This window comes from Echinops telfairi, unplaced genomic scaffold, assembly GCF_000313985.2.
Source record: "Echinops telfairi isolate 266 unplaced genomic scaffold, ASM31398v2 ScPeMD7_7416;HRSCAF=8454, whole genome shotgun sequence".
In the NCBI taxonomy this organism is placed as follows: Eukaryota; Metazoa; Chordata; class Mammalia; order Afrosoricida; family Tenrecidae; genus Echinops; species Echinops telfairi.
Window position 1 is genome coordinate 3,561,076 of NW_022111316.1, and position 13,334 is coordinate 3,574,409.

General features: G+C 38.7%; 1 protein-coding gene across 1 annotated transcript; it reads left to right on the forward strand.

The window, feature by feature from the left end:
- The first annotated feature begins 12,103 nt into the window (after positions 1 to 12,103).
- On the forward strand, positions 12,104 to 13,054 carry LOC101657166 (olfactory receptor 5B12-like). The gene has a single exon (XM_004714992.1). The coding sequence runs from the start codon at positions 12,104 to 12,106 to the stop codon at positions 13,052 to 13,054; it is 951 nt and encodes a 316-aa protein (XP_004715049.1).
- Positions 13,055 to 13,334: the final 280 nt, after the last annotated feature.

Genomic DNA, 13,334 nt, shown 5'->3' on the forward strand with positions numbered 1-13,334 from the left:
CTCTGCTATGCATCAGCTCGGGATGAAGTGGAGCTGCCTGGACAGCACCGAATTGCAGCAGCAGCAGCAGCAGCAGCAGCAGCAGCAGCAGCAGCAGCAGCAATCAAAACAATATTTGAATATTAGGAACAAAGGGAGACTATTAGTTGTTGTTTGCACTTAGAGAATTTGAAGTTCTGGCTTCAGCCTTAGCCCTGGCCCAGTAAATGCCGAAATATTCTTTCTGGGTTTCATCTGGTTTTCATAGAATACTTGAGTAATGCCATGCAAAAATAGCTTCTCTAAAGCTGCCTTTGGGTAGTAAGGTTGTTAAACCATTTTGTAGTTGTAGGTAAGTAGGTTTGATTTCAGACTAGCTGTAGACATTGGGCAGGTATTCCACGAATTGTTTTGTCTCACTCTGAATTGTTTATTCCTTTATAAAATGGGGGATAATCAATGCATTCAAAATGCTCCCTCAATACAAGAACTCTTTGTTCTAACCAATCAGCAGTCTGAGATATTCACCCTCCCGACACAATCACTGGAGACAAAACAGGTGCATAAGCAAATGTGGTGAAGAGGGCAGATAGAGCCTGGCTATTAAAAGATATAGTGTCTGGGGTCTTAAAGGCGTGAAGTTACACAAGCCGCCATTCAGCAGTGAAGCAACAAGTCCACATGGAAGAAGCACACCACCAGTGCGATCATAAAGAGTCATAGGGACTGGATAATAAGCATCAGCAGATACATAACAAACAAAGACATATTGTTGAGAATGAGGGGGCTGGAGTGGAGATCCAAAGCCCATCTGTAGAAAGTGGAACAATCTTCCCACAGAGGGCCCACAGGAAGGAGATGAGTTACCAGGGTGCAGTAAAACATCAATGAAACACATTATATTCCTCTGGTTCCTGAGGCTTCCTCACCCCACTACCATGACCCCAGTGCTGCTTCCCAGTTCAGACTAGACCGGAACATGTACACAGGTATAGAAAGCTCATGACACACAGAATCCAGGAGTGAGGATGGTGATGCCGGAAGGGGGGGAGAGGAAGGGAGAAAAAGGAAACCGATTGTAATGATTGACACATCACCATACAACCCCTCTACAGGGTAGAGAACAAAAGAAAACATGGGGGAAGGGAGACAGCGGTCAGTGTGAGAGATAAAAACAATAACAATGACAAAATAATAATAATTTATAAATTATCAAGGGTTCCTGAGGGATGGTGGCGCGGGGAGGGAGGGGAAAATGAGGAGCAAAAACCAAGGGCTCAAGCAGAAAGCAAATGTTTTGAGAATGATGAGGGAAACAAATGTACAAAAGTGCTTGCCACAATGGATGTATGCATGGATTGTGATAAGAGTTGTATGAGCCCCCAATAAAGTGACTGGAAAAAAAAAAGAAAATAAAACAATGTACAATCTAGGGGGGGATGGTGTTACGAGGGTGGGGGGGGGAAAGCTGGTATCGAGGGCTCACTAGAAAGTAAATGTCTAGAACAGAATGAGGGCAGCATATGTACAAACATGCCCGATTCAACTGATGTATGGATTGTGATAAGAGTTGTACGAGCCCCAATAAAATGATTTAAAAAAACACTAGCACACTCCCTAGTATATTTACTCACTAAATATAGCTATTTTTTCCTTTCACCATTCACTTTTCACTTTCTCCTTTCTAACTTCCAGAATAAATAGACAATTCCTAAATTGATTTGCCGTGGACCCCTTGTTTATGAATGCTAGATGGCAGCAAAGTAGAGGACACGACTTCATCCCTGCTCTTAAAGAAGGCAAGCTCAGCTTTGCAGCCCGGGATACCTTAGTTTCAAATAAAATTCCCAGGTGATCTGAATTCACCTCATTTGCTACTGTTCTCTTGGAGGCACCAATAGAGATGCTGAGTGAAAGTAATATTGAAAGTCAATGGTACTAACAACTGTTGATTAATATTGTTTGTTGAATAATTGATATGCATTATTCTCAGCATATCATAGCTCAGCAGCTATGTCAAGTGTTTGTTTAGAGCCAATGTATATATATGAGTTCATTCTTATTTTTCATGTATTACTGCATTTTGTAAGCTCAGTTATTGATTAGTAAACACTAAAAGATAATAATAAATACTAAAGAAAATACTGCTATATTATAAATCAGAAACAGAGTATGGACATTCAAGGTGCTTGTACTTGATAGGGAACAGCACAATCTCCTTTTTGTTCATTTCTCTTGTTCCTTGTGCTTAGTTTCTGAAATGCACTCACAAGAGTCCCAAAGAATTTCCATGGAGAATTCCAAAGAAGACTTGAGTTTGCCCTGGGATAATAACAGAGTCCTGGAGCTGTTATTGCTCTCACTGCTTTTTTTGGCATGAGCAATCACTGAAGGTCCTGCTTTCTTAGATTAGTGGTCAGATAGTGATTGGATTAAGTTTTCCTTAGATGCCTTGAACCAAGAAGTCTTCCAGCCTTAGCTAAGGGTCTCTGTGTGATGGGGCATATCTTCCAGATGCTGGAATCCTTAATGTTTACCTAAACTTTCATTAAAAGTAGAAGAAACTTCTCTAAACATCCAATAGCAATCGGAACATGGGTTGTACAGAGTCTGAATCAAGGAGTATTAGAGTTGTAAAAAATGAAATGGACCACTTGAAGATCAGTTTCTCAGTCATTAGTGAGCTGAAATGAAATGAATGGCTGTTTTGAATTAGACAATCATATGGTATACTGTGCTAGTATACTTGGTCATGAATGAAACATTGAAGAAGAAAGATGTCACATTCGAGGAGCTCTGGTGACATAGAGGTTAGAGCACTGGGCTGTGACCGGGATGGTTGGTAGTGTAAAACCTCCAGCAGCTCTGTGGGAGAAAGACCGGGCTTTTAAATACTCCCCAAAGCAGTAGAGTCTCTGAAACCCACATGGGGGTCACAGTGAATCAGCATTGACTTCAATAGCAGTGGGTTTGGCTTGATTTTGATGTCATATTCATTGTTAAAGACTATTTCAAAACCCTATCTCTAAGTACATGCTGTTTGGGATAGAATAATGATCTATATGCCTTTAATAAGACCAGTGAATACCTCTAATACTCAGATTTATACACAACCAATAAAACCGGCGCTGAAGAAATCAAAGATTTATACCAACTTCTGCCAACTGATCAAACATGCCAACTGATCAAACATGCATTGGTAATTGGAATGTGAAATTTGGGAACAAAGAGGAAAGGTCAATATTTGGAAAATCTAGCCTTGGTGATAGAAATTATGCTGGAGTTGGCATGATAGAATTTTGCATGGGCGATGACTTAGTCACTGGAAATTCTTTGTTTCAGACACATATAGAGTGGTCATACCCATGAACCCCACGGGATGGCATACACAGGAATAAGATAGACTACAAGTCAAATATGTGGAAAGAGATAATGGAGACTGTTATCAGCCAGAACAAGAGCAGGAACTCCTAGGCAAATTCAAGTTGAGGCTGTAGGAAATTAAAACAGACCTACCAGAGTCAAAGTATGACCTCAAAGATATTCCATCTGAATGTAGAGACTATCTTAACATAGATTTCACAAGTTGACACAGATGACCAGAGACCAGAAAAGTTGTGAGATGACATCAAGGGCATCATGTGTGAAATTGAATGTGCAAAATTAAAGTCATCAAAAAAAAATACAAGAAATAAAGAAAAGGCTAAAACGAATGTCAGGAGAAACTCTGACACTTGGAGATGAACTAAAGCAAATAGAAGAAATGATTTAAGTAAATGACCTTGCAGCTAGCAACCTGATGTGTAACCCACTATGCCACTGGGGTGCTTTGGTGAAAAACCAAGTCTCCAGGAATTGACACAATATCATTTCAGATGTTTCAACACACAGACGCAAGGCTGGAAGTGCTCACTTAACGTTGTCAAGACATTTGGAAGACCTGGTTATATAAAACCTGGTTATATGCATGCCTGTTCTATTGAAAATTCCAAAAGACTATTGAAATCATCAAACAATATCACACACAAGTAATTTTTTTTTCTGAAGATAATGGAGAAAAATGGTTGGAGTAGTTCATAGCCAAGGAACTATCAAAAATGTAAGCCAGATTCAGAAGGTATGTGGACACTTTGCTGATGTCAGATGGATCTTGGCTGAAAGCAAAAAATACCAGAAAGATATTTACCCATGTTTTCTTGATTAAACAATGGCGTTTAACTGTGTGGATCATAATCTGCTCTTTGGAACCTATGTTGATAAGTGAGGAGGGAGTGTAGCATTTGTACTTCTCCGATCATATCTTTGCTCTCTTTTTGAATTCATCTCTCTCCACAGTTCATAATGTGTATCTTGAGATAGGAGCCACAATCTAAGACTTGGCTGAAGCTAAATTGTTCCTCCAGTTTAAGGATTAAAGATCGTCTTTGTAAGTATGTATTGGAGGGATATGATTATCAGGGTGGTTTCTGTACTATAATTTAGGGCACTACACCTGTGCCTTTCCCCCTTCAAGCAAGTTCAAATTAGGTTTTCATCAATTCACTTTTATGACTTTCCCTTTCAGGAATATCTTACCACTTTTTTCTAGGTAGTTAAAATGTCTCACATCCTTGTTCTAGGGTCTGTTTTTGTCATTTGTAATTGCCTGGTTTAGGATTGGTGAGGTAAGTGTAGGGAATTCTCACAGGCTAGCCAGTCTGGATTTATTTATTTATTTTTTGTCTCTTAACGGAATTCCATAGTGACCTGCATCTAAACCACTAAAGGTTATAACCCTTTATTCGCCAGTGGTGTTGATATGGTACTATGCTTTATTATGGAGACAGCGATGAGGCATGAAAAGGTGCCTAGTTGAGTTATTGAAGAGGCACGAATGAAAAACTCCCCCATATCCTATTATCTAATCATAGATTATTGCCCTCAATTATTAGACCACGAGTCCCCATGCCATTTCTCTTGCATCCAGTCAGCAGCCTATCTTTTGTCTCATGAAAGATTTTAAGGAATTTTTATATTTGATTCTAGACTATACCACTGTCTATTTAATTTTTCTGGAAACTCCAGAAACTGTTTCCAAAGAGGAGCGCAGCAGTTTCTTGACACTTGCCCTAGGTCCTCACTGTTTTCTCAAACATTTTGTGATAACTTGATCTCACATTAAGGGTCTGTAGGATATCATTTAAGAACACATATTTTTGTCAGTGATTGCTCTTGTTAGACCCCATTGGGTCAGTTCCGACCCACAGTGACCTTATGTGCAACAGAACAAACACTGCCTGGTCCTGCGTCATCCCCACAAGGGTTCTTAGGCCTGAGCCCGTCTTGCCGCTGTGCTGTCAGTCATCTTCTCGAGGGCCTTCTTCATTTCCTCTGCCCTCTACTTCACCAAGTATAATGTCTCTCTCCAGGGACTGGCTTCTCCTGACAACATGGCCAAAGTCTGTGTGATGAAGTCTTGTTATCCTTGCCTCTAAAGAGAACTCTGACCATCCTACATCCTTGTCCTTTTAGTAGTCCATGGCACTTCTCCAGCACCGCAAGTCAAATGCGTCAATTCTTCTGTGATCTTCTCTATTGAATGTGCAAGTTTCATATGCATGTAAGGCAATTGGAGGAAAGAAGAAGAAAGAAAAAGCATATAGGTATACATACATATGTAAATATATAAATATTTAAAGATAGGTATATTTGTTTATATATGTCTATGAATGAACATGCAACAAGGAAGCAGATGGACTTTGGGCCTCTACTTAAAACTTACCTCAGTACAAGAACGGTTTGTTCCAATAATGTGGCATTTTATGATACTCTACTTCCTGACAAAATCGCTGAAGACAAATTGGGTGCATGAGAAAATGTGGTGAAGAAAACTGATGGGGATTGGCTATTACAGGATAGAGTGTCTTCAGTGTTAAAGGTTTGGAGGCCAACAAGCAGCCATCTAGTAGGAAAGCAATAAAGTCCACATGGAAGAAGCACACCAGCCTGTGTGATCATGAGATGTCAACAGGGAAAGGTATCAGAAGTTCAAAGCCAAGCAACCCAATCGATGCGAAGGGGTGGGAATCTAGTGGAGACCCAAAACTCACCTGGAAGTTAATTGGACAGTCCCTCTCAGAATGGCCACACAGAAGGGATGATAAATTCAGGGTGAGCATAGCGCTGATGAAGCACATAATTATCCTCTAGTTCCTTAATATTCTTCCTCTTACTATTAGTGTTTTTATTCGTTTTACCTCGTTAGTTAGATTTGCTGTTAGCTCTCTCTTGTGGGAGAAATATACCTCAGCCCTTGGCTTCACTCCAGAAAGAATTCGCTACGAAGCCTGGATTGTGATCCAAGGGAGTTTTATGAAAGGTAAAAGAAGCTTCAGGTTTACAGAGGCACCCTCAGGGCCCTTGACATGTGCACATGGAGTCCTGAGGCCAGCGAAGATCGCTGCATGACCTCCGAGGAGCAGCTTGAGAAGCAGAAGGGCTGCAAGGCTCTGGATTCTGGCTGGGAGGCACCAATGGAAAAGTGGAAGACCCTCAACAAGAGGAACTGGTGCAGTGGCTGCAACCATGTGCTCACACATAGCAAACCTTGTGAGGGCCAGGCAGTTTTGTTCTATTACGTATATGTTTCTAAGAATTGAGACTCCTTGGAGCATACGTAGCAACAAGAACCTTAGTATTTAATACCCTTATAATAATTTCATTTTATACAGTACAAATAGATTTGGAGATTGAAGTACAAATTATGACATTTCTTATAATGATACCTGTCATGACATCAATTGGATAAAAATGTCCCAACTATGAAGCTAATTATGAATTACAATGATCAAAGCATCAGGTAGGATAAACTTTGAATCATCGTTGAAACTATTCATCCTGATTATACAATCCAACCCAATAACACCTGCAATAACTTTGATATTGGGAATGTTATTTCCTTGGTTTGTTACAGATTTTGTGCTTGATGGATGATAAAATGGCAACGGCCAAGGAAAAGTCTTGTTTCCCTTACTGGAGTTGCACTCACTTCTTTTATTGTTTGTGCGTTCTTGAAACTCAGGGCCTTTATCACTCTTCATTGTTCTTGTAGCAACATTTTCCACCCTGGCTCTATGATATTCTCTAGGTTGGCTGAAATGCTAATTTTCCTTATAAAGGGTCTGGCCCACCAAGTGAAGCAAGTTTCTTTTACCTTTGTCATAATTCCATATGTAGTGATGTGTTTATTCTACACATAATTATATATTTACATATGCATGTATTTCTAGATATATGATATATATAGATATCATAGATATATGAAATATATTACTCAGTTTGCTAACTAGTTCACTGTGTCTGCCTTTAGAATTAAATGCCATGGGGCAATGCCATGTTTGTTTTCCATGAGTGTATATACCCATTGTGCACGAAACTCAATGAGATCAATAAATCATTGAAAGAATTGACATTTCTTCTTCTCAAAAAGCAATCATTTAGGCTTTATTAAGGAAATAGGTGAACTCTGGCATTCAGTTGGTTTGTGTAGCGACAGAGCCTGCATCTGTATCCTCTAATGGATCCCTTGAGGTAATGTTGTGGCTTGATATATACATTATTGCTGAGAATTAATTCTAGTCATGTCTATGCACCATGATTTTCCTACCAGCAGAGCTGTGTCTCCAGAGACCCTTTAATCACCTACTTACTATTTGTGTGAGAAAGAGTTCCTGTAACCATCATGGGGGATTAGTCTCTGGAGAGGTCCATAACGGAATCACTACTTCCCTGCTTCCAGTATTTAACTTGTCTACTCCCCTATTGGCCCCATAGAAAACTCCCCGAAACCAGAACCCATTTTATCATTAATTTATCTATCTGATTGCTGCTAGCTGTTAATTTCTAACAGTGACTCCCCTTCAAACGGAGCAAGCACTAAGAATCTGGAAAAGTAAGTAAAGAAACATAAATGATAATGGTTTTGATTATGAGTAAGATCATTACTTCTTATTTTCACACCAACTAGCAGTCCTGTGGACCTAACTTTGTTGGGGTCAGCTTTGTATTAAATACATAGTGTCGATTATGATGTCAAGGTTCGAAGAGGTTGAGTGAGAGGCGAAAACAACAGATCAAGGACAAAAACTCATGCAAGCCAATTTCAAGGTTAGTAGGACTTTTTTCCCTAAAGTGTGCCCTTGGAGAATATTCAACCTTTTTGAAAAGCACTAAAGGAGAATCTCCAAGTAGGGTACTTTTTTTCCCCCTTGGAATGAATTTCTGATTTGAGAATCACTGGAGAGGGTAGTTTTACTCAGGGAACAAGGTGTGTTAGTCTAGGTACTTTAGAGAAACAAATCCACAGCAACTCATGTATAAGAGAGAGTTTTATATAAACGTTAAGTGCACATCAAGAAAACATCCCAACCCAGTGCTGCCCAAGCCCACAAGTCCAACATTAACTCATTAACCCATATGTCCAACACCAATCCACAAAGTCCTCTATCTCACAAAACAGAGGCAATGATGCCGACTGTAGGAGGAAAGCCGAGTCAGTGAATGTGTAAGCATCTCCGCACTGGCAGGGGTCTCCAAACAGGTGCTCCAGCACCCAGGGCTGCATCAGGGTAGATCCATGTGGCTTTTCCTCAGGGTTGTCTTACAGGAAGTGAGCCTTGACAGCTAAAGCAGGGAACTGGCTAAGGCAGCTGCACCCTGGTCTGACCATGAGAAAGCAAGAGACCCGAGAACTAGAAAGGCAAAGCTCACTGAGCCATTTATCCCTTTGCCCTTCAATTAACTGTACATGTGTTTATTGGCCAATAAACTATATCACAGGTATTGCTTTAGATCAAATCCCCAGTAAGTGAAAATTTGGAAAGACAGAGCTGACCAGCAACATTTATCAAAGCAGTTATCTGTCCCTTGGCTAATTTAGAGTTGAGACTTAAGTGTTTAGAAGATTTTTCATGTACTGCATGATGCAATCAAAGGTTCCATATCAGAAACATGATGGAGATCCTGCCAGAACATGTGCATTTATTGCATAGGATAGTGGTAAGTCAGAGGGCATTGTATCATTCCATTGACAGATAAGAGACTATATGACATTAAAAACATTATTCTTGTTATTACAATCTGAAAGATTTTTCCTTAAAAATTGTAATAATATTTCTTACCTCGATAAGTTCTGTTTTTAATAAAAATCAAGTAATCCATCACTATGAAAACATTTCAATATGACTACCACATTATATTTAGAATTGTAATGAAACCAAAGAGTTGGGAATATTAGACATCAAGGAAGAAATACCCTAGACTAAGTAGAGACAGGGGAAAATAATCACAGAGTACATGAGGAGAGAAGGATGAGAAGATGTGAACTGCAGATAGGACTCTACCACGAGTGACTTACTTGGTCTTGGACACCTATTTTGTAAATTATTAGATGGGCTGGTCATCTAGTATAATGCAAATGTAAATGGGATATAGATATGGTATATAGATATAACTATGCACATACATATTAATATATCTATATGCATACACCATGGAGAGTGATCTACATATATTTATTAACTATACAAATTAGGTATGTTACTTATATATGTAATATATAAATTATAAAATATATAGATTATGCATATATACATTAATCTCTGGGATGTCTAAAAGTTTAATGGGTTCCAAGGAGAACCAAAAGTTGATGGCTTGATTCCACCAAGAGGTACATTGGAAGAAGGCTTAGTTATTTATGCCTCAAAAATAAGTTGTTAAACTTCTACAAAGCATCCTTATATTCTGACACAATTGAATTTACAATGAGTTGAAATCAACTCAACAACAAATTATTGGTTGCATTTTTTCTATTATAACTTAAGTCCTTATCTAAATATTGACCTGCACATTGACACTGTGGATAATTTATGTGGGGAGAGAAAAAAACTAACATAAATCCCACTTTTATAGTAACAACTTGATAAATGTTGTTCTACTGATTATAATGGCAAAGCCTTGTCTACAGAAGAAGAAATTGTGGATGAATTCTAGGAAGCACTCTTTTGGTCATTGCAGCCACTTAGTAAAAGTTATTGATGAAGATAGGTGAAGATATTCATGTCTCAGTATTCTAAACAAATTGTGCAGTTGAAATTAATCTCTGAAAACCCTCTAATCTATATGTGGTATACCTAAGATTTTAGAATGTAAAGTAAAACAAGTTTCATTTAGGAAAGTTCTAGCCTTTCAAAATATACATGGGAATTTCATAATATGCTTTATGCAGACTTAAATAAATAACCCAAATAAGTTAGCATCACAGTTAATATATAAATATTTTAGGGTCTTTTTTTTTGGGTCTATAATAGCCGAATCTAAGGTAATTGACACTAAGAGAAGAAAGGATATTAGGGGAAAATATTACATGTGTCTTATCACACCACCCCCTATGTTATTATCACAAGGAAGCCCTCCTTGACTTCACCGATGCAATGAGTGCTCATGGATTATATGCATTTACTGACATGAAGTCTAGAATGTGTGCAGGCCTATTTTTACCACCCTACAGATGAGTCAAGGGAGGCCAGTATAAGTTAGGGAATACCTAAGGTCAGTAAGGACATCACTGCCACTGTTGATGAAACTGAACTAGGTATTCATATATGTACAGAGAAATACAACTGGAATTTTAAAAATCATTTTACTAGGAGCTCATACAACTCTTAACACAATCCACACATACATCAATTGTGTAAAGCACATTTCTACATTCATTGTCCTCATCATTCTCAAAACATTTGCTTTCCACTTAAGCCCCTGGCATCAGGTCCTCATTTTTCCCCTCCCTCCTCGCTCTCCCCTCCCTCATGAACCCTTGATAATTTATAAATTATTATTTTGTCATATCTTGCCCCATCCGATGTCTCCCTTCACCCACTTTTCTGTTGTCAGTCCCCCAGAGAAGAGGTCACATGTAGATGTTTATAATCCGTTCTCCCTTTCCAACCCACCCTCCCTGAACCTCCAAGTATTGCCACTCGCATCACTGGTCCTGTAGGGATCATCCACCCTGGATTCCCTGTGTTTCCGGTTTCTATCTGTATCAGTGTACATCCTCTGGCCTAGCCAGACTTGCAAGGTAGAATTGGGATCGTGATAGTGAGTGGGGGGAAGGAAGCATTTAGGAACTAGAGGAAAGTTGCATGTATCTTCGTTACTACATCACACCCTGACTGGCTCCTCTCCTCCCTGAGACCCTACTGTAAGGGGATGTCCACATTGGAAATTTTAAGGGATGTGTAGAAAGTATAGAAGGGTGAAGAAATCTTATAGGAAAGCAAATGTAATGAAATACATTATAGAACATTTGTTTACATAGTTATCTGGAAGTCCTATGTTATATCCTTCATCACTACAGTCCCCTGACTAAATTAATCTCTGTCTCCAAATCATATAAAAGTTTACACAATTGTTTTTGTCATCAATTTAATTAAATAACAGATTGGAAAACAATGGCCTGTGTTATTTTAATCACAAATCAATATTATTCGTTCTGTAGTCCAGAATGTGTATATAAAAGTCCCTGATCAAAGCTCTGTTTAAAATAATATTTTTTTGGAGTTTTCTTTCTTTTTTTCATGACTTTATAATATTTGAAATTATGTGTTAAATATAATATTCTCTATATCTATGATATATAGTGAAACCATTTTGGTTAGGAATATGTTTTATATAACAGTCTCTCACTATCCTAGAATGCTGTTCTTGAAAAAATTGAAATTAAAAAAACCTTCCAGTTGAAATATTAGTTTGGTTTGAAATTCCTTTAATCGGGAGTTTGATGCACTTTTATCACTAACTAATCTCATTATTTTGCATTAATCATTTTCCACTGCTTATCTGTAATCTATAACATTTAGCAGTTTGATTAGAATACCTTGGAACTTCTTTTCACTGTAAATCCTATTATGGCATCAATCAATAAAAATCAAATCTGATTTTCACAACCATGCTTTAATTCCTGAAAACAATCATTGCAGGCTTGAAATAAGACATATATTAAACATTCTCAGAGACCTCAATATGGTCTTTCATTACAGTTGTGATTCTGGTTTCCCATGGTTACAGAACAACCACAAAATCTTCCATGACCCCAACTGAGAACCATACAGAGGTGACGGAGTTCATTCTTGTGGGGTTCACCAATGATCCAGAAACGCAGATCCTGCTCTTCATAACTTTTTTCCTCATCTACCTCATCAGTCTGGTTGGGAACCTGGGGATGATCCTGCTGATCATGTTGGACTCTCGTCTCCACACTCCCATGTACTTTTTCCTCAGCAACCTCTCTCTGGCTGACTTTGGTTACTCCTCAGCTGTCACGCCCAAGGTCATGGCAGGGCTTCTCACAGGAGACAACGTCATCTCCTATAATCATTGTGCCGCTCAATTCTTCTTTTTCGTAGCTTTTGCTGTTACTGAAAGCAACCTTTTGGCTGTCATGGCTTATGATCGGTATGCAGCAGTGTGCAAACCCCTTCATTACACCACCACTGTGACAACTGTGTGTGCATGTCTGGGCATAGGCTCCTATGTTTTGGGTTTCCTGGATGCTTCCATCCACACTGGGAACATTTTCAGGCTCTCCTTCTGTCGGTCCAATGTGATTGATCACTTTTTCTGCGATGCTCCTCCCCTTCTGGCTATCTCATGTTCTGACAGATACATCACTGAACTAGTTATTTTTTTAGTGGTAGCTTTCAATTCCTTCTTCTCTGTCATGGTAATATTGACTTCATATTTATTTATATTTACTACCATCCTGAGGATCCACTCCTCTGAAGGACGCCAGAAGGCTTTCTCCACCTGTTCGTCCCACCTCACTGCAGTCTCTCTTCTCTATGGGATAATCACCTTCATGTACCTACAGCCCAGCTCTAGTCACTCCGTGGACACAGACAAAACGGCGTCTGTGTTCTATGTCATTGTCATCCCCATGCTGAACCCCCTAGTCTACAGCTTGAGGAATAAAGAGGTCAAGAGTGCCTTTCTAAAAGTTATTGGGAAGGCAAAATCTCTTAAAGGAATCATAATTTAATGATATTGAATCCATCAACTTTTGTTTCATGCAGCTGAGATATGCATGTAATCATGGAAAATATTAACTCCTCAAACTTCCAAGTTTTCACATTACTGAAAAAAGTATCTCAGGTCTTTATGTCTACAAAGTAAACCTTCAAATATATGAACTCTTAGGAGTACTCTCTAAAGAAAAATCACTTGTTAATGTAGAATTTATTTTTAAAAATAATCTTTTATTGCATTTCATGACTTTGTTTACATAATAATGAATACTCTGACATACATAAGCCCATAAA

Excerpts from the sequence above, each read along its gene's own strand:
- LOC101657166 (XM_004714992.1), top strand. The coding sequence starts at position 12,104 with ATGACCCCAACTGAGAACCATACAGAGGTGACGGAGTTCATTCTTGTG.